Source organism: Crotalus tigris, unplaced genomic scaffold (assembly GCF_016545835.1).
Source record: "Crotalus tigris isolate CLP2741 ecotype Arizona unplaced genomic scaffold, ASM1654583v1 scf7180000017672.2133156, whole genome shotgun sequence".
NCBI classification, from domain to species: domain Eukaryota; kingdom Metazoa; phylum Chordata; class Lepidosauria; order Squamata; family Viperidae; genus Crotalus; species Crotalus tigris.
In genome coordinates, this window is record NW_024096557.1 from 573324 (window position 1) to 596229 (window position 22906).

Consider the following 22906-nt stretch of genomic DNA (forward strand, 5'->3'; position numbering starts at 1 on the left):
CTCACTTTCAAAATGACTGAAGCCTTTATTCTAAAAGCATAAAAACCATATAAAAATACATTGATAAAAAGAGGAAAGTAAAAACAAGAGTAAGTGAAAAGGGAAAGGAAGGGGCTTCAAAGCAGTAATCATCCCAAAGGTTGCATGCTACTCTGTTAGACCCATGAGAATCGGGAGAGACACATCTTCAAACTCCTTCAAAAGGCCAGGAGAGTGTGGTCCTGCCTCACGTCTAGGAGAAGGATATTCCAGAGGACAGGAACAATGGCAGAGAAAGCTCTTCCTGGACCCTGACAGTCAAATTCATTAACTGATGGGATCCGTAGTCAATTTTCATGGCGATCTTCATAGTCTGTCTCTCTCTCTCAGCATCACGATTCACTTAGTAACCATGTCACTTACCAATTTTGTCAGAAACAACTGCAGTTACTGTATGATTAGAACTTGTGTTATTTTTGAAGGATATACTTAATATGTCTGTTAAAGAACAACATTATTCCTTTCGTCTTGCTACCAAACCAAACTGTGTTGGTAAGGGTTATTTGTAATATTGAGAATATTGTGTATGTACTCCCACAAAACTGCAAGCATGGATAGACAGAATCAGTACAAAGAGGCCAATTTATCCTGCTCTGTACCTATTTAGCACAAATGTCACCAGCAATTTATAGGAACTTCTGAAAGTTAATTAAGCCAACTGGATATAATATTCATTCTCTTAAAATGGCTTGGGTAAATGAGAGTTTACAGAAAAGATAAAAGAGAGAATTTGAGTCCTTCACATTATCTTATTTTGTCACTATTTTCCCATTCTGTGGTATTGGTGCTTTCACAGTGTGTGATTCTGATTAGTGTGCAATAAAGGGTATACGTGAATAGCTAATATACTAAAACAGAAAAGTGCATGCATATCACCTGAATAAGAATTCATTCAAGGTTTCCTGCATGTTTGCACTGCCTTTTTATGATTTTTTCCTTTGCTGACGTTTTTTTATTTTCTATTTTTTTCTCAGAGGGACCTTCCTTCCTCCCTTTCCTTCCCTCCCTCCAAATCAGTTAAGAATATAAATAAATGTGTGTGAGAGAGTGAGAGAGCAAGTGAGTGATATTCTGTAAATGTTTTCTTTAATGGTAAAAGCCCAGTTTGCTTATTTAAAGGAATGAGTTTGGTGGCAAAGTTAGACACAAGTAATTTCTACTGATGATGCATGACTGGTCTACAGTGGCATTCAACAGCCTTAAACCTTTTCAGTTCTAAGTCACTTTTCAGTTCTAAGTTAATTCAGTTCCTGAATTAAGGAAACTGATTTTCATTGTCTAGAATCATCAAGTTCCTTTGTAGCAGGGGCAGAGAAGGATGATATAACAGCCTTTATGACATATATATGGTGTTTGCTAGGAAGACTTTTAATAGGGTGCCATTTTTCAGTTTTGATTTCAGTGGAATAGCTATGAAATGATACTTTAGGAGTACAGAAAAATACAACAGAACATCTTAGGAATAAAACTGCAATGTTGTGTTCATGCAATCATATATCGAGAGTGTTAAATAAAATTTCTTTAATTTTTTTTGAAATGTGGAAGTTTATTTTCCCCAGTAGATATACAATACACACTTAACATTACGATTAACCAACTTTATGCCTATTAAATTTTGCTTCACTAACACATGAAACACATTAAGAGGTCATTTTCTTTGTGTGTATGTGACTGAAAAAACTGTTGTAACTGAATCATTTTATATAAAAAAATTAGAAAACAGTTTTAAGAGCTGCCACCACATTCCTTTTCTTTAGACACATTATGAATAAGAAATATTTTCAATTATAAAAAAGTTTCCTTTAATTATAAAAAAAGAAAAAAGGCAAATTGCACATTTTAAAAAATAGGTTTTGTGATTATTTGAAGTACACTACATAATGAGAAACAGGGAGAGAAAGAAGAGATAAAACAACAGCATTAAATCTTTTAAAAAGCATCCTAAGAATAATGTAAAGATAATTCTATAGTAGTGAATAATAGACTGATATTATAGCACTACATATTTTTTAATACTGATACAAAATTGGAACTAAAAAGATCAAGACATTTAACTAAAAGAGTATGGGATGGCTACTTTTGTTCACATTGTATTGTGAAGAAAAATTGGCCAATAAGGTGTTCCACCAAAGCTCAACGCATATTTCTAAAACTAATTAAAATACTCAGGAAGATCATACTATATAAAACTCAAGGCATAAACATTGAGTTATCAAATATTGTTATATTCCTTTAAATTTATGTTGCATCTTGAAAACTTGTGATATATCACATTATCTTGAATAGATTTCTGAGAGCTCTTATCATTTACATATTGCACTTAGGATAAGCCATTAAGTCTGCTTTTTTACAGTACTTGGAAATGTATGGTTGAAGCCACGTTCATAGCTCACTCAATTTAGCAAGAGGAATATATTTCAGCATATTCAGTACTGTTAGCATGCTGCCTAATAAGATTGGCATGAAAGTGCATGATAATAGCCATGGAATTATTAACTTTGCACAGGACAAAAAGGAGAAATACTAGTGTTAATACCATGGATCTAAGTACAGAAATGGCTACAATTTTACTGTAATATGTAAATGAAATTTAAATCCAATCCATGATAATTTAAAGTGTTAACATTTATTTAAATCCTGATTTATATATATTTTTTGGAATAGGATTTCAAATGTGTAGTGCCAGATGTGTCCAAAATACACACTTGTAAACAGTTATGCACCAACGTGCATCCTGAATTTCTACAAATCAGATTTTCCTATAATTTCAATACATACCTATTTTTTCCTAGATGTTAATTGCAGTCACTCTGTGGATTTAAAAAAAGTTATACAAGTTTTCATTTATAAAACTGCACGTTGCAACAAGAACCAAGACAAATATATTCTGTTCGCAATTGGAAGCCTGTTTAAGTCCTAGAAATCTTTCATAGAAGTTGAGGTTAAGGGGAAAAGACCTTGTTGGCAATGTGACTTTCTCACAAGAAAACTCATGACATTTGGTGCCTAATACTAACACATAGGGTTTCACAGATAATATTGGCAAAGATTGCTTGACATTTGAATACATGGGTTATCTCAAGTCTTGCAAAAGACATATTTTTGTGCAACAGACTTATGTCCCATATCCTAGCTCTTAGTACATCAGTACATCACAATTCCAGTATTCCAGAGTAAGAAAGGAATATATAAGAATTAAGTGATATATGATAGGAATTCAGTATCTTTTGTCACTTTTAACTGATTGGTGTTGTGAAATGTTTAATTGAAAAGTCCCTGTCTACAGGTATACAAAAATTGCTCCAAACCAGACATAGCTGTATCACGATTTTTGGTAGGTTATGAGTAGAATGAGTTCTTTTCTCCTTCAAAGCAGCTGTTTGTATCATCATTATATGAAACTATTTGCAGATTTTTTTGGATCCATTCTACTAATGCTAGCGTATATATATATATATTCATTTTTAATATACAGAATTCAGGATAGAAAAATGGTTTTTTTACACTTATGAATGTTCTATGTCTTTATAGAATAATGGCCTTAGCTATGTCTAACATTTCAATTACCGAGAATTTTACATAACTTCCATGCACTCTGAATCAATGCACCTTTCCTTGTTTCTAGTTTGCCAATACTCTGAACTAAATTAAAATCAAAAAGTAATACTTGCAATTCTGATTTACAATTTATACTAAAAATATTTTAGTTTATCACATTCTCAAAGTAATGTAATGAAAAAGAATGCATATTTCTTTGCCTGATCAAGAAGTATTTTGTTTAACAGTAGCATGATCATCAAGGCAAAGTATAAACAACAGGAACTAACTGTGTGTATATGAATGTTTGTAACAATGATATGAATGAATAAGATAAGCTTTTTGATGTAAACTTCAAATAAAACATTTAATGCATTGGAATACATGTATAATATTTCTAACAAAGATGTGAAAAACTGGCAAGTAGCTGGAGAAATCATGAAAATTAATGATGAGACAGGATGCTTTGTTAATGTCCACTTACAGCAAGTTTGGTTTATTTAAAAAGTGTATAAACATGCATTGTTTTTGTAAGAAGAGGCTAAATTTAGTCATCAAAAATAGGTCAAAGATGTCCTCTTTTCCTTGTTTAAACCAGTTCCCTGTAATGTTATTGAATTGGTAAAAAGAAACACCTTGATTTCAAACTGAGCATGAATATGCCGTAAGTTTCTTTTCAACTACTGTAACCCAAGATTTAAATACAAATGAATTGGATTTCAATGTCTTACAGCTTCAGATAATAATACAGCAAAACTATGTGTTAGTTGCATAAGAAAAATTAGATCATGGATTTCAAGTGACGTAGCTCTACATCTTCATCTTTACTGAACAAGCATTGAAAAGATGAACACTGTAGATTTTTGGAAGCAGCTTGGATATCTCAATGATAATTGCATCTTTAAGTCTTGCTAAGTATTTCTCTACCTTCATATGTTCATACTGGATCTCTACCTTCAGATGGAAGAGCAAATCAACGATAATACTCTTTTCTAAAATAAAAAGTAATATAAAAACAGCTTTAGTGAAACATCTTAACTTCCTTTGTAGTGAGTGCAACTGTACTGAATAAATGAAAAACTGATACTAAGAAGATAGGAGGCTTTCGTGTTCTAATCTGATCTTGAAACTGATACATCCATCATTTGACCTTTTTCTTTAAATGATAAAAGCAACATTGCTTGCTATTTCAGATGGCATTCCATTCCTGATGTCCCAATCAATTCTTGCTAACATCAGTTTTGCCAGTCATCTTCCTAATTCTACACCCAAATGGAAAACCACCTAACGTAATTCATTACATCCAGCATTATCCAACATAGCTTACAGTACATAGACTCCTTTCACATTCAATCTTCTTCTTCATGACACGAGGCATAAAAGTTTTGTGCTTATCACCAACAAAAAAATTGCAGTGCAAACTTCAAACATAAAATGTTACACAATTAAAAGTTATTATATGGCACCACAGCCTATTAATTCACATATAGTACAACAGACCAAGAAGGACAGACAATAATATGAACATAGCTAAATGAAGGTGAGTTTGCATAGCAATGCAATAAAAAGAAATTATGTACAAGGGAAATTTATTTCATCCTGCAGGGTGATTTTTTTCCTGGTATATATGCTTAATAAGAAAAAAATTTAAAATGAAAGGTGTAAAAGAAGAACACAGGTAGAATATCTGTGGGATATGTGTGGCTGTGTTTCTTTACATTGCATTTACAGTTCCTTTAATAGTAAGTACATAAATAAAGAAAATGTTCATTGCACTGTTTAGTGTCATCACTTCCATGAGTTGAGACTTGATGGCCTTGAAAGCAGCTGGAGATGTTTCTTTTCAACTACTCTGTTAAACAAAAAAACAAGAGCAGGATAATGTTTTAAGATACTTTAGTTTTAAAAATTATGCCTTTTTATGATTTAAGCATATATTGATCAAAAATATAGTTTAAAATAACATTTTAAACTTAGTACATGTAAATTAAAATATTACAATATTTTGATACTTAAAATAAATATTGGGAGCAGTAATTGTAAGAGTAGAAACTTTGGACAATTTACACCACAAAATACTATCTTTGCATATTTTAATACATCTTAACATTACAAATTTCTGGAAAAGAGAAGTCTGGAAGTAGAGCAAAACTATTATTAAGATAGAATTTTAACTGAGGAAAATAAATTGATCTAATTTGTTCTACAACTGAATAACTATGACCCAATTGTAAGTGAAATTTACATGTAACACGTATTTGAGCTACATTAATTCACATTTCAAGTATTATTTTATACAGTTCAAAGTTTTATAACATGACAGAAAATATCCTATAAGAAAGCAACTGTGATCTCATCCCCAAAATATTAAGGTTCTTATATGTAGAGCTGAAATAGATATTTTTTTACATTGTCACTCATAATTTTCAAAAAGGGTCATGTTCATTCACTTGAATCATTTATGGACAAAATAGAGGCAGACCCCCTATTATTATGGGCATTTTGTGTTATTTTTTCAGACTTTATACATTTTCTCTACACATAAATTAGGAAAATGCAATTATGTCTAGACCAGACATGTCAAACTCGCAACATCACATGACATTGCGCAACATATCGGGATGGTTTTGCTATTGCCGGCAATGGGGTGGGTGCGGCTTCTGGATGATGCATCCGGCCCATGGGCCGGCAGTTTGACACCCCTGGTCTGGACTGTTCTTTATTGCACAGAACTATAAGTCATTTTCCCATTTGCACATTTTAAAGCTTTTTCTTCATTGTTACTAAGTTACCTGTAATACTAAGTTACTAAGTATATTGTAATATTATCAAAAGTTCACATTTTGGTATATGCCCACAGCTTTTGGATTTATTCATTTATATATAGCCTATATAAATATTCTATTTTTATAAAAATAAGGGAGAGCAAATAAAGGGAACAAATTCCTCCTATATCTTTAGATTTTTTTTGTGTGTGTAACCCTTTACCATGGAATATAAATAATATGCTGTTGTAAGCAGTAGTTTTCTACTGTAGTTAAAAGTTTGCTGTTCAGAAATGTTAAATTTCTGTTTAATGTTAAATTCTTGGAGAAAATGATTAAATAAAATTGAGAACTTCCAAAAGAATAGTTAAAAAGCGTTTTGTTCTTTTTTTCTAGGTGACCACCTTCTCTCTTGTGCATATTATATATTTATAATGTTTATATGTAATAAAACTAGGAAATCAATACTTTTTATATTAATATTAAATTATATTAAATTTATATTAAACATAGCAAAGCTATATGAAATAAAAAGAGATTCAGAAGTAAAAAAGTAAGTGTATCAATTAAGCTATCTGTAGAATTGTTTGTATTTTATTTTATTTTCAATAATTTGTATGAAGAAAAGGCCTATAAGACTGAATCTAAGAATCTAAGCAATTATGTTATATAGAGGGAGTTTCCTGTACTAAAAGACATAACATTAGTGGAAACTGTTATTATCCTTTGTTATGTGTTATAAATTTATAGGAAACTGACATTGTATTTGGCTTTTCATTTTTCCTATATACTGGTTTGTTTCTTGCTTATTTAACAACATGGTTACAATATAGTTTTATGAAACATGGTCATTGTGCCCTACAAACTCAAGAAAACTAAACAAGAAGTTCCATTGATTCAGGACTATGGAACATTACTATTTATACTAATTCAGATGGAAAATACGGTGTACACTTGTTTAAATTTATAATATTTTGATTTACATTATTAAACGTAAAAAATGTTACAGCATATTATAGGTTAATATATTGTTAACAATAGTTTTCCCATGACTATCCACTGACATAGCAAAGTAATCATTTTTCTTCTATTCTAATTTTAAACATTTTAATGTTCTTGATTGCAAAATAATCTTACATAATTCATCAGAAAACTGTCCTTGACTGTTTAATCCAATATATCCTACATCAATAAGGTCGCTCATGTTGCGCTGATGACCTCCTTTCATGACATCTGCTTTTTTGGGTCCAGTTGATCCTTTAGAAGATGCCGTACCTGAAGAGCTGTGGCCACCTGGGGATGGGAAGCTAGGCTTGCTATATGGCACCAATGTCTCTTCTGAAAATATAATGAGACATACAAATTTTGAAATTGGCTTGTGCATTAGGAATCAACAGTCTCACCTATGTATATGAAATATTACATTCAGTTTCAAAAATTTGAATAATTACTAAGTTTTGGGAATTGGAAATTATATATATATATATATGTTTTCTGAGGTTTTCGCGGGTATTTGTATGTAGGTCTTTGGTTGTTCGGGTTTTCTCCCGCGTAAAATTGGAAGTGTCTTGGCAACGTTTCGACGAAGTCTCATTCGTCATCTTCAGGCTGGTGTTTTCAGCTTCGTGCTTTGAGCAGCAATGTGTGGTCTTAGCTGTTTCTTCCTTTTAACTGCCAGTGGGGGTATGAACTGATTGGGTGGGAGCTTGGCTGTGTTCTGATTGGGTGGAGGTGTGTTCTGAATGGTTAGGGGCTTGGCTGTGCTCTGATTGGCTGGGGGAGTGTTCTGTTTGGTTGTGCTCAGGTTAGTCTGAGTTGCAGAGGGGTTTAAGATTTTGGGCTGCCTTGCTATTTTTTGGCTTCACGTTCGTGGTCATGTCTCATCTTCATGGTGGGTGTCAGTTTGCTTCATGTATGGATTGGAGGGGTTTAAAGTGGCTAATGATGCAGCTGTGGTCTGGCTTCTGGTTTGTGGTCGTGTCTCATCATCGGTGTGGCTTTGGGTTTGCTTTTTGCGTGGATGTGTGGTGGTGACATCCTGTGTGGTTTTTGTGAGTGTGGGGCTGGTATTATTTTTTGTGTTAGGGAGTCGTTTGTCAATAAGGGCGGGTTTCCAAATGGCTGGTAAGTGGTAGGTGTCATCTCATTTGTTCATGCTATGTGAGCGAAGCTGAAAACACCAGCCTGAAGATGACGAATGGGACTTCGTCAAAACGTTGCCAAGACACTTCCAATTTTACGCGGGAGAAAACCCAAATAATCAAAGACCTATATACAAACACCTGCGAAAACCTCAGAAAACACACACACACACACACACACACACACACATACACACACATATATATTTCAAAATAATTAAATGTAAGATGAATTTAATAACTTGCATGATACTTTAAAATAACTAAACCTTTGGAAAGAAAAATATATGCATGCCTTTTGCTTAAAATATATGCACCCCTTTTGTTTAGTGTAATAGTTAAGGCAGCAGCACTGAAATATGGAGACCATGAGTTCTAGACCTGCTTAGATGCAAAGCCAGCTGGGTGAACTTGGACTATTTGCTCTCCAGACGATTGCAACCCTCTTTTGAAAAAAATCTTGCCAACGAAATTGCAAAGACTAGTTCAGGCAGGAATCAGAAGTTATATTTTGCTAAAAGGAACACAGTCATATATTCATTCTGTAATTAAACCGCTCATAATTAAAACAAACATGGTGCCTTAAATAAATAGAAAAAATACACAATTTGCAGACTAATAGTTGATTACTGAGTAACTATTGCTGCTCAGTGTACAAAAAATGCTTTTCTTCACCACTAGGATTATGATAAATTTTCAATTAAGATAAAGAACTATACAATTAGCATATTTAATTACTTACCTGGTATTATTTCCAAAGATATTTAGTACTTCGGAAATTATTTAATTGACTTATATATAAAAACTAAAACATTACCTAATAAACATTTCCTATGCTTTAATACTGAGTTCTGTCACATTCACTATTTCTTAGCAAAGATCTATAGAATCTGTTATAGTTTAAGAATAAAATTCCAGAGTTCTGGTGAGGAACAATGAACCAATGCACAATATTTTTCTCTGCTCTGCCGAGTGCAGGAGACATTACAGCCTAAAAAGCTATTGGATGTTAGATCTAGATTCCTGAAATTCTCTTTGGAACATGTTGTGATTAACCATTTATACTTTGGAGGCCTATTTTTATGAGTAGATATCAGGAACCAATTTCAATCAGCTGGGACTCATGGATTCCATTATGCTCCAAGCCATAAATGCTGCCTTTCATGAACTTAAAGTTCAACCAAACTCCATATTTTTATTCACTTTAGACTTGTATTTTATTGTTCCTTTAAGATTTAAAAATCTTGGAACAGTAACTTTACCAGTCACTTTGTGAATCTCTCTTCAATCTGTTTAAAAAAAAGAAAATCAGGGTTCAAGAAATGCATGACTTTTTGATTCTATACTGGAACCAAAAGCAGATATTAAAGAGAAACCCTGAATATAATCAGAATGGAACCTAGGATGTACATAAAAATTATAAAAAATAGATAGATATGCTGGATTTACCAATGGAACTAAATGATCATTTAAAAATTAAAGGCATACAAATAATGTATCAAAACGTGTGGATTATCTTTTAAAATTGGAATATAAGAGATGTACTGGAATTATTACATGGAAATTATAGATGGACATGGATAAAGATGACAAGATTTCCAAGAGAAGAAATAAAAATAAAAACACTCTGCCAGAGAGGAGTTCCCTGAGGGTGGGCTCAGCACGAGGTTTGAAAGCTCGGAAGACTAAACCTCTGGTCCTGGTGACCAACCCAGATTGGATCCTGCAACATTATCATGGGACACCTATATCTGCCTTCATTGGTGAGAAATAAAAGTAATAGAAAAAAACTTGATCAAGATTTGAAAATGGCTTGAGCAGGAAACGTCTGATGATGCTTAGTGGTTATCATAAATGGATATTATTATTTTTGATATGTAAAGAGAAGTTACTATATCTTATTTTTGTATTAACAATTTTGTTTAATTGTTAATTTAGATTATATTTTGATTAGTAAAAAGGAAGATAAAGACTTTTGATTAAATGGGAAGGAGTACTATATTATGTTCTTGGTTTTCTTTAAATTTTTTTACTGGACCTTTGCTGATTAATAAGGAATGCTGAAGATTTAGAGATAAAAATAGATGAGTTATAGGATAAAGATGTACTTGGTTTTATTTTAAGAGACAATGAAAAGTTATTAATGATGAATATACTTGTTAACAATGAAGGTAGAAATTTCTTTCTCTTATTACTTCTTTCTTGGTGGTTGATTCTTTTTCTAAACTATTTTTGTGTTAGGTTCTTATGTTAGATTTACAGATAAAATATAATCAATAAAATTATTGGGAAAAATATATCACCTAGTCCTAGAACTAAAATTCCAACCAAGATTAATCCATTTACATTCTATTGATTCCAGTAGAAAACAAACAAGATGGTGGTAAAGCAATATTCAATATTTAGTTCATAGTCCATAACTGAAATCTGTTCTATGTTCTAAGACCTTTCCAGTTTTGCAGACTGTTGAGGGGGAAAGAGGGAATGGTTCCATCTGAGCAGCTGGCAAGCATGTGGGCCTGCACACAGCTCCATTTGCCTGTAAACCTGCCGCTCACACAAATGGAGTGTTATGTGCATGCACTCACCCATTGCTCACACAAATGGAGCTTGCATGCACATGCGCGCCCACTGCTCATGTAAATCAGATGCATGTATGCACGCATTCTCAGTTTCCATGGCCCAGTTGCAAACAGCTCATGGCCCACTAGTGGGCTGCAGCCCAAAGAGTATTTAAAGTGACTAGGATTAGGATTATAGGAATCTGGTTTTATTATGTTGTACCATCAGTCCATACAACTGAGTTGTAAGTAAAAGCTTTTCCTAATTTCACCTCAAAGGTTAGTGGCTACAAAATGAATCTGAGACTTTCATACATAATCATAAGCTATGGCAATAGTACAGTTTGAACCACACCTGAAATACTGCATCCAGTTTTGGTCACGTTACAAAAAAGTTGTTGAGACTTTGTAAAAAATGCAGAGAAGAGCAACTAAGATGATTAAGAGCTCGGAGACTAAAACATAAGAAGAACCGTTGCAGGAATTGGGTATGGCTAGTTTAGAGAAAACAAGGACTAGGGATGACATGATAGAAGTATTCCAGTAGCTGACGGGCTGCCACAAAGATGAGAGGGTCAACTTATTCTCCAAAGCATTAGAAGGCAAGACAAGAAAACAATGGATGGAAAATAATCAAGGAGAGAAGCAACCTGGAACTTTTTAACAGTGAAAACAGTTAACCAGTGGAATAGCTTGCCTTCAGAAGTTGTAGGTGCTTCATCACTGGAGGCCTTTAAGAAGAGACTGGACAACCACTTGTCTGAAATGGTATTGGGTCTTCTGCTTGAGTAGGAGGTTGAACTAGAAGACCTTCAAGATCCCTTCCAGTTCTAGTCTGAATGATTGAACTCAAGCCTCAATATGCAATATGTCTTCTGATATGTCTACTTTGAAATACATTTTTTAACATTATAACCCAATTTGTAAACCATGTATTGAACCTGGACCATAAAGAATTACACTGCTTATTCTTGCTTGTCCAATCCTGGTGTCTTTTAATATTTTGGCATTTTTTAAAACAAGCGTTCAGAAAAAGTGTTCTAACAAATGGTTTTTAATAAAGAATGTCATTGCCCTTATTGCTTTTCTTATATCTACTTGGGTCTATGACGCAATCACTGCAACATTATTGCTGTATGTGTATTGGGGAAGGATAGTATTATATAACAAGATATAGAATATTTATTTAGCAGAATAAAAGACCATAAATGTATTTCTGAAGTGTATTTTTCAGTTCACTGAGGCTGATTCCTAGATAGATATATTCCACTCTTATATTTACACAGTAATAATCCCAAAATAATAGATTATTGTTCTTATAAAATAATCAAAATTCAGCAGTCAATTAGTGCATAGCATTATTGTTGTGCATTCCATAAAACACATCATTATTACTGAATATCATAAGAATAAAGAATTTATGTCAGCATGCTTTTATCATATGTAAATGTTTTTTCTTATTATTTATTTGCAATTTATAATTTTTTGGTAAAGAGCTATGAATATAGAATTTATTCCACTAATTCAGGATGCCTGAAATATATTGTATCAGTTAGTAGAATGAATATCTGAAATCTGTAGACAATAATTTATGAATATAATAATAATAATAATAATAATAATAATAATAATAATAATAATAATAATAATAATAGTAAAGTTGGAAGGGACCTTGGAGGTCATCTAGTCCAACCCCCTGCTCGGGCAGGAAACCCTACACCATTTCGGACAAATGGCTGTCCAGTCTCTTCTTAAAAACTTCCAGTGTTGGAGCATTTACTGCTTCTGGAGGCAGGCTGTTCCACTGATTAATTGTTCTCACTGTCAGGAAGTTTCTCCTTAGTTCTAGGTTGCTTCTCTCCTTGATTAGTTTCCACCCGTTGCTTCTTGTCCTGCCTTCAGGTGCTTTGGAAAATAGCTTAATTCCCTCTTCTTTATGGCAGCCCCTGAGATATTGGAATACTGCTATCATGTCCCCCCTTGTCCTTCTCTTCGTTAAACTAGACATACCCAATTCTAGCAACCGTTCCTTATATGTTTTAGCCTCCAGTCCCCTAATCATCTTTGTTGCTCTTCTCTGTACTCTTTCTAGAGTCTCAACATTTTTTTACATCGTGGTGACCAAAACTGGATGCAGTATTCCAAGTGTGGCCTTACCAAGGCATTGAAGAGTGGTATTAATACTTCACGTGATCTTGATTCTATCCCTCTGTTAATGCAGCCTAGCACTGTGTTGGCCTTTTTGGCAGCTGCAGCACACTGCTGGCTCATATTTAAGTGATTGTCTACTAGGACTCCGAGGTCCCTCTCACAGTTACTACTATTGAGCATGGTGCCACCTATGCTGTACTTGTGCATTTGGTTTTTCTTGCCTAAATGTAGAACCTTGCTTTTTTCACCATTGAATTTCATTTTGTTAGTTAGTGCCCAGTGTTCAAGTCTGTCCAGATCCTTCTGTATCTAAAGCCTGTCTTCTGGAGTGTTGACTATTCCTGCCAGCTTGGTGTCGTCTGCAAATTTATAAGAAATATAGTAAATATATTTCTTATAAATAAGACTTCCAAATCACCAAACTGGCTGAATAAAATTTCTAACCTTTATCTTTTAAAAGTTACATACAAACAAGTCACAATTTTGTCCATTTTTCAGAAAAAAATGAATTATATATGAATCAATGTTTGCTAATGAACATAAAGATATTTAGTGCACTATTAGCATGCAAAAATTCTAGATCAGTGTTTTAAAAACACAGCAAATACATGCTTCAAAGATAATTGTTCAGATAATAAATAAATGCTTCAGGTGTATAGAATAACAGCACTATTAATACCTAAAAGAAAGCATTCAATCAGAATGTTAGATGTATTCAATACTTCACCATTGTAAGAACAAAGAACAATGGATGTCAGATGCTAATTGACATCCTTTGTTGCTATGTAAGCCTTGACCTTCACCATTTGTAAGGGAATTAATAATAAATTATAACAGGTTTAGGGAATTGCCTAAGCTGCTCTGAGATGTACAATTACACACCTGATCCAAAGGCTTGCTTTTGCTGGCCTTGAAGTTCAGTGGAAGTTAGCCAATCCTGGGTTTGTCGTTGCCACTCTAATGATGTTCTACCTTGGCGATCCAAAGAACTCTTTGTTTCATCTATGTTGGTTGTATGCTGTCGCTCTAAAGAGCTCCCTTTTCTCTCTGTTGAACCTCCACGTTGGCCAGTACCTATCTGTTGCCTTATTCCCTGACCCGGAGGTGGGTCTGGTGGTGGTGGAAGATCTAAAAATGTAAACAGCTTTATAAAATTCAGTGAAACATTAAATTATAGAACAAAAAAGAAGGGCTTTAATCTACTAACATTATTAAACATATATTTTATTGATTTTATTTAGGTCATATTCTTTCTGAGAAAAATAATTTTAGCTGGCCCAGATAATTTACATTTCTTATTGCATATTTGCAAAACCTATAAATTCGCTGATTTTGATAAACTAAGCAGAACTATACTTGGATGTTTGTTTCTGACCTCCAAGAAATGTCAGAACTGCAGGCTAGAAGGACAATCCCTCCGCCCCCCCCCCCAAAAAAAAAATTCCAGAAGAAACCAATGGAGGACCATCTTTGTAACTGTTGCCAAGCTATCTATGCACTCAGGAAGACCCAATATCCTAAAGGAGCCTTTTCTTTATTAAAACAAAAACAAAAAGACCTGTAAGATGGAACTTTTATAGTAATGTTCTCAGTTAAGCCAATCTCTGTGGTCAGAGTAACTATCTGAACATTCATTAAAGGGTAATTATACCCTTTCTGCCTCCCTTTTGTCTATCTTTAATCAACACATCAATTCGCATCAGTAAGTGCAGCTGTAGGAGGTAACTGGGACAGATAGAACTCTCATTTTATGAACTTCTTTTAAGTTAACATTTTTAAAATTTACTTGCAGTCTTTTAGTCCTTGAAACAATCATTGAAACCCTTTTCTCACGAGTAATAATTCAACTATATACTCTGCCTACTCCAAATTAAAAAAAAGTATGTACTACCCACACATAACCTGTTAAAACATCTTAAGCCATATTATACATATTATAAAATGACAAAAATGACAATGAGCATGTGTTAGAAATGCTAGTTATTCTACAAAGAAACTTGACTTTCAGCAACCAGTTCTTTTCTGATGTAACGTTGGACAAAGCCAGAATTATTTGCTCAGATGTACCATTACATCTGTCAAGACAAATAAAAACTGATGAAACTTTTTTTCTCTACAGATATGAATGACAGGACAAAGAAAATGGATATAAAAGCAATCATACTAAGTTTAATCACCAATTTAATATAGAAAGGATTTGACTAACTTGTTGAGGCAGAGAAGTGTGTCTATGTGTGTGAGGCTTTGCAAGTTTTAGCTGCACTCAAGAGCTATAAGGCTATGTTGCAAAAAGCTGGTAATTATGCATCAAATACCTCTTAGATTTCTGAAAAATGCATGCAAACCTTAATGTAAAAATACCGTGTGATAAGTGGCCAAAGTCTCTTTCATACACATCACAATTATAGTACATAGTTTTTAAAAAGACAAGTGCCTTGCAAAAACCTGGGAATATGATGTAATCTCTAAATGTATAGAATAACATGAATTAAAGACGATATTTATTTATTTATTTATTTATTTAATTTTATTTATATACCGCCCAATCCCAAGGGACTCAGGGCGGCGTACAAAATTAAAACAATAATCTAATAATAAAATAATACAATCATACAGCGTGTCCGATCATATCCCCCCCCGGGGACATCAGCCCCAGGCCTGCCGGAACAGGAGAGTTTTAACAGCTTTCTTAAAGGCCGGCAGGGTGGGAGTAGTTCGAACCTCGGGGGGAAGTTGATTCCACCAGGTCAGAGCCACCACAGAAAAGGCCCTTCCCCGAGGGCCCGCCAGCCGACATTGTCTGGCCGACGGGACTTGAAGGAGGCCCAATCTGTGGGACCTCACCGGTCTCTGGGAACTGTGCGGCAGTATGTGGTCCTGTAAGTAACCTGGCCCTATGCCATGAAGGGCTTTAAAGGTGATAACCAACACCTTGAATTGCGTCCGGAGACCCACAGGAAGCCAGTGCAGCTCGCGGAGGATAGGTGACAGGTGGGCGTACCTTGGCGCGCCCACAATCGCTCTCGCAGCTGCATTCTGAACCAACTGCAGCCTCCAAACACTCTTCAAGGGTAGCCCCATGTAGAGCGCGTTACAGTAATCCAGTCTTGAGGTGACAAGGGCATGAGTGACCGTGAGTAAAGCCTCCCGGTCCAAATAAGGCTGCAACTGGTGCACCAGGCGAACCTGGGCAAAGGTCCCCCTGGCCACAGCCGATAGATGTTGTTCCAAATTTAGCTGTGAGTCCAGCAGGACACCCAAGTTGCGTGCCTGCACTGAGGGTGGTAAATTTGCTCCCCCCAGGACTAATGATGGACCACCCAGTTGACCTTTGGGAGGCAAGACCCAGAGCCACTCGGTCTTGTCAGGGTTGAGTCTAAGCCTGTTCACCCCCATCCAGACCCTCACATCTTCCAGGCACCGGCACATCACATCGACTTCTTCACTGAAAGGACACGGGGTGGAGATATACAATTGGGTATCATCCGCGTACTGATGATACCTCACCCCGTGTCACCGAATGATCTCACCCAGCGGTTTCATGTAGATGTTAAAAAGGAGGGGGGACAGGACCGAGCCCTGAGGCACCCCATGATCGAGGCGCCTAGGGGTCGATCTCTGTCCGCCCAACACCGACTGCGACCTGTCAGAGAGATAGGAGGAGAACCACCTCCTATCTCTCTGACAGGCCCACCCCCACCTCTCCGAAAAAACGCAGAAGGATACCATGGTCGATGGTATCGAAAGCCGCTGAGAGGTCAAGAAGCACCAGGATAGAGGAATGACCCCTATCCCGGGCTCGCCAGAGGTCATCGGTCAGTGCGACCAAAGCAGTCTCAGTGCTGTAGCCGGGCCAGATTGAAAAGGGTCCAGATAATTAGTTTCATCCAAGGATAGCAAGAGTTGGGACGCCACCACCATATTGAGTTTTAATTGGCAAATAAGCTTTATATGGGCAAATCTGAAACACAGAGAACATATTTATTGTATCTGTGTGATAGAAAAAACAAAATATAAAAGAAACAGTTGACTTAAAACTTAGCTTTGCAATGTGCTTAAGTTTTAAATGTATACATGAGTAAATACCAGTTCTCCCTAAATTCTAAACCAGTTCTGAAATTCGCAAGCAATTTATAGAAACAAAGTTTTGCATACCAAGCCTGGACATAATTTATTATTTTCTGATACTGAACAAAGATGCAAACATACAATTGTATTTGAAGAAACCTTTATAACAAAAACAGTGGATTTATTTTTCACAAGCCACTGAAATAGTTTTAAACCAGGGAACTTACCATCTGCCATGCCTTCCCTACGATGAGGCAAGCATGGCTGCTTTTTGGTAGGGTTAGGCCTAGGCCTTTGACTCTGATTCTGGATTATACTAGTATTGCTATCAGTAGAAAATGGGCTGGTTGGGCGAAGTTTCTGAGAAGTGGAATGTGGTTTGCCTAAAATAAAAAAATAAAAACATTCTTAAAATATTTGCATTTAAAATATTGTTTTATAGGAGGCACTACCAGAAAGGTAACAAAGGCAGCAGCATTTTATTTTCTGAGAAACTTTCAAACTTTCGCACTGCATCTGGCTAACTGGGTGATGAACCATAAATATTAATAATGCCAATAGCATGCTTGCCTACAATACTTAAATTACTCAAAGATATAATAGAGGAAAATAAAGCACAATAGAACAGAATAGAGGAAAACAAGCATAATAGAACAGAAAGGAAATAATAGAAAAAAGCAGAAGTACAAAATATCAACTTCTGATTGATAAAACGGTTTGAAAACTTCAACAGCTCAAAAACCAATTTACTATTGTCTGGGTTGATTATAAAAAGCTATTTGACTCATTACCACAAAGTTGGATCATCAAAAGTTTGGAAAAAATTGGTATCAGTAAAAACTTTAGAATGTTTAATAGAAAAAATAATGAAACAGTGAAAGATAGATTTGATTGTTGGAAATGAAAAATATGGACTTGCAAACATTAGGAGAGGCATCTTCTTCCAGGGTGACTCATTATTATTATTCTTATTTGTCATTGCAATGATCCCATTTTCACTGATTTTGAAGAAAAAAATCTAGGCTATCAAACAACAGCAATGCTAATAAAATTTCACATTTGCTTTTTATGGATGATCTGAAGCTTTATGGAAAATCAGAAATTAAAATCCAGTCCTAGACAAATAAGATAAGAATTTTTAGCACAGATGGAATTGGCCTAGAAAAATGTGCTATAGTAGCAATTAACTGAAATAAAATCAAGAACAGCAATGGGATTGAAATGCTGAATTGTCCAACCATAAGGGAGACATCAGGATGAAATTTACAAGCTTCTGGTCATTTTACAATTTGATAACATCAAGCATGGAGAAGTTAAAAATGTAATTAGTAAAAGAATACATCAAAAGTGTCGGAAAAGTGCTAAAAACAAAAGTGAAAGGTGCAAACTCCATCAAAGCCACCATGTCACTATACCTGTGACATGATATATTGCTGGAATTATTAACTGGACATAAGTTGATCTCGACAGTTTCGACCCAAAAATAGAAAAATTGATGATTATTCATTATGCATTATATCTCTGTAGTAATATTGATAGATTATAGGCAGGCACATAATGGGGAATAAACACTGAAAGCAATGTATTTTGCCAGCAGCCATGAACCGATCATGTAATGGTGATCGGTCATTGGTCAGTGATTTTTTTTTTTAGTACCCTCATACCTTCAAATCGTCGCTGAACTTGTAAGTCCGTAAATGAGAATATACTGTATCAAATTTGGTCCAGGTTCCCACTTTTAAATTTTGCAATCTCATGGGATTTGGGAATCATATCTATTTACTGGCTGTTCCTGTGGTCTGAAATGTTCTCTCCTGATTTATGGCAGGCACCAATTTTGTTTTTCTTTACAAAAGCTGTTAAGATCGCTTCCCTATCTCTCCCCACTTCTCTAATTTGAGGCCAGTAATTTCAAGTTTGGTTGATATTTAATTTGCGGTTTTTTATGGTCATTCTTTGAACTGGGCAGCCTTATAAAACCAATCAATCAATCAATAAGCAGACTTACCATTTACTGCCATTAATCACAAAATTCTTGTCTGTTGCAGTCCTTACTAGACACAAAATCTGATTTGATGACCAACTTAGGAAATCAATACTACAAGAAGGCTAATACTACTTTTATTGAGATTCTATGTACTATAATAATAATAATAATATTGTGCTGTACCTCCTTCCTTCTTATAATTCACTGCATCTCCCTGAGTCACTTCTGAATGTTATTTTGTTGTTATGGACTTAAAAATACTTTCATCCTCTTTTACTTAGGTAATGTTTCCTGCATATTTATCTGAAAATATCTCCCCAATTGTATACTATCCTTTAGAACAGCTTACGCTCCAAGGTATGGAAGACTCTGATCTTGCTTCACTTTTTATAAGGCTTTGAAAATCTGTTTGTTTGCTTATGTGCATCATGACTCAACCTGGGCTATGTGGTATTTTTTTCTGTTTTCCTTTGTTTTTAATCCTAGGTTAGCTACTCAAAGTTGTCATTTGCAGGTTGGGTGGCCATATAAATCATTTAAATAAATAATCAATTATCCAGTAAAATCAGTAATGCAGTATCTGTGTTACTGATAGCTCCATTGTTTTTGTGTTCCTGCCAAGTAATTGTGATATCATAATTACTTTCATTAAAATATTAGAATAATAATCTGGAAATGTTTAGATAAATAATACATATTTTAATTGTTATTTTTGTACATTTATTTTCTATAAAGTTCTATTTAATTGGTAGAAATAAGATGGTCATTGCTCATAAGTGTGCTCCAAAAATAAGGGACTTAAATGAGATTTTTAAAAATCTCATTAAAAAGTGAAGGAGCAATTAACAGATCATATTATAAAACTGAATTATACTCAAGTTTAATGGATGTAGAAGTACAGATTTATCTGCAAGAGTGGATTTAGCATTAAATAGCATGTAAATGAATTGATGACAGATCATAAATTAATGTTAGTGCTTAAACTGTAACAGAAGCAGAGGAAGATGCCGTTTTATCTAGTATTTTACTGCTCTGCAACATTTGAACAACTACTTAATGTTCTAAGTGCATGCTAACAGCTTGAATAAATCTGATAACTTTTTTTGCCTTTCAGCAATAAGATGGAGAAGACTGAAATTCTAAAAAGAAATAAATTAGGTTAAAAATGAAAAATCTCGTGTTTATGAAGTTCATGATGTTTTCATCTATAATAACTGACAAACCCATACATATTTGATTCACTTGGTTTCATAAAAGAGTTCTGAAAAGAAGTACCTTAATAAGCATTTACCACTCATATGGATGTCAGGCTAAGTAGGTGTCAACAATACTGTTGCCCTATGATTAAGGCTTAGGGTCAGCATATATTAATATTGTTTGTTCTAAAACCTAAAACTTACAGCATTATAAATATTAAGATCAATTACATACACAGGACGGTGATAGAATTAACAAGCTGTCATTTTAAAAAGCTGATGTTTTTGGTATATGGCATATTACTAACCAGGGATATATGGAGAAATATGGAGAATTTTTGTTTAAAAATTATGCCAGAAGTTCTAAGAAAATTCAGGCAAAGCGCTTAGCATACAGGTACACTAAGAAGAGCTGAAGAAGCTTCTTGGATGAGAAGCAAAACGTCTTCAAAGAAAAACAAGGAAGTCCAGGTGCCTTTTGAAAAAGCACTTATGGGACTAAGAAAGCACTCTTTCAAAGGCTTTAGATTAGATTTAAAGTGGATTTAGTTTTGAAATCTTTGTACATAAATAGTTTGGAAAGCAGTTTGATTGCAAACATTAAATAACTAAATAGATTAAAAGTAACTTTAATTACATATGTGAACTATGCATGCTTGGGCTTCCAAAGGCAAAAAGGGCTACTCTAGATCTGAGCCCTTCTAAGATTATGAAATTCATATATAAATTGAATGTTGTCAATTTCACCAATAGTAATTTTATTATCAATTCAGATTGAATTACTTTGGATTTTTTTTTCTTGTTTTTGACTTTGTGACTCACAGTTTGTTATTTATAACGTTTTCTGCATTCACAAATAGGGCTTATCAGGTTTTTTTCCCTACCTGTCAGAGAGCTGTCAAGGTTGTCTGTGCCGCAGCCTGAAGTATGCTCTAGGTCTCGTAATGGCCGTGTGATTTCTATAGCCTCTTCTTCAATATCATCCTCATCTTCATCCTCTGGAATGTCTGCTTCAAAATCTGATATTAATGTTCCAGAGACATATCCTAATGGGGGAGCTGGGGTCTGAGGTGGCTGAATATTGATTTGGTTGTGCCTAGAACAAAGAGAAAGATACATATATTAAGCATTGTACTTACCAATTTATTTAAAAAGCTGAGACCATTATCTAGCCAAACTTAAATCCTTTAAATTGCCATTTATGGCCATTCGTGTAATTTATGCATCTTCCTTAACGTTGACTGCAGTTAGGTGGAGATATGTTTTAATGGTAATGCAGAATGAATCGATTTTTAAGGAGAAAAATGACACCTTTGAAGGATTTGTAGGTGTTCTAAAACTTATTTTTTCTTGCATGCCTATTTCCTAATTTTACAGCCAATTATCATCATTGTAATACACTGTATGCTCATGTGAATGTAGTACATCCAAAATAATACAAATTATGGGTTTATTCAAAGCATTAATACTCTGGATAAATCACTGTTGAAAGTAAACAGTAAATTTCTTGAGTATGTTTGATGCACTTGTGGAGGTATAAAAGTCAAGTCATTTTATATCCATCCTCTGCAAGCCATTTTTGAATAGCATTGAAAGTAAAGGATTTTTTCACATTACTATTAGAGCTCAAAAGATAGCCAAAACAAAATATTTACACAACAGTATTCTTAGTTATGTTTATATAGACATCATGATAAAGAGTAATTTTATGGCTACTACTGAAAATGATGCAGTCATTTTCTATCTCAATAATAATTTAACAGAGCCTTTTAATTTATTTAGTATTATCAAAAGTAGTAGAATTAAAAGCAGAAGCAACATTAAGATAAAATATTAAAATAATAATTGAAAGTTGCATGGGCTATTGCTCTACAGAAAATAAGAAAGGAAATCAAGAGTTTCAAGACTACAATAAAGTCCATTCTAATAATTTTGAGTCAGAACTGGGGAGTCTGATTTAGTCTTCTGAGACAAAAATCAAATAAATATTGGCTAATTCCCAATAAGAGTAGCAAAACACACCAATTGGAATTGGAAGCATTCACCAAACACATCAACTCTGTGGACAGATACATGAAATTCACACGGGAAGATATTAAGGAAAATACCCTGGCCTTCCTGGACTATGCACTACACATTAAGGAAGACAGAAGCCTTAACAATGAAGTTTACAGAACTCCCTCCCAACAGATCAATATTTACATTTTGATTCTCACCACCAGCTGGAGCACAAAATGGGAGTTATCAGAATCTTACACCATCAAGCTGAAAGTCTGCCTACCAGCAAAAATGGGAAAGAAAAAGAACTAAAACACATCAAAAAAGCCCTCGGAACGTGTGGCTATCCCAAGTGGGGCCTTCATCAAATCCCAAAAAAGACCTAGCACAGTGGTTCTCAACTTTTTTAATGCCGCAACCCCCAACTGGTCATAAGTCGAGGACTACTCAACCGGTCATAAGT

At 34.5% G+C, this 22906-nt stretch overlaps 1 protein-coding gene across 16 annotated transcripts in view; it reads right to left on the minus strand.

Moving 5' to 3' along the window:
- Positions 1-1564: 1564 nt before the first annotated feature.
- ROBO2 (roundabout guidance receptor 2) overlaps positions 1565-22906 on the minus strand; it is a 908846-nt gene continuing 887504 nt past the window's right edge. For all 16 annotated transcript variants that reach the window (XM_039337222.1, XM_039337213.1, XM_039337212.1 and 13 more), the window contains 5 exons: positions 21330-21541; positions 17490-17645; positions 14077-14322; positions 7479-7679; positions 1565-5428 (listed from right to left, as the gene is read on the minus strand). In XM_039337222.1, coding sequence (XP_039193156.1) covers positions 5427-5428; positions 7479-7679; positions 14077-14322; positions 17490-17645; positions 21330-21541 — 817 coding nt within the window. In that variant the 3' untranslated portion in view covers positions 1565-5426. The remainder of the gene's footprint in view (positions 5429-7478; positions 7680-14076; positions 14323-17489; positions 17646-21329; positions 21542-22906) is intronic.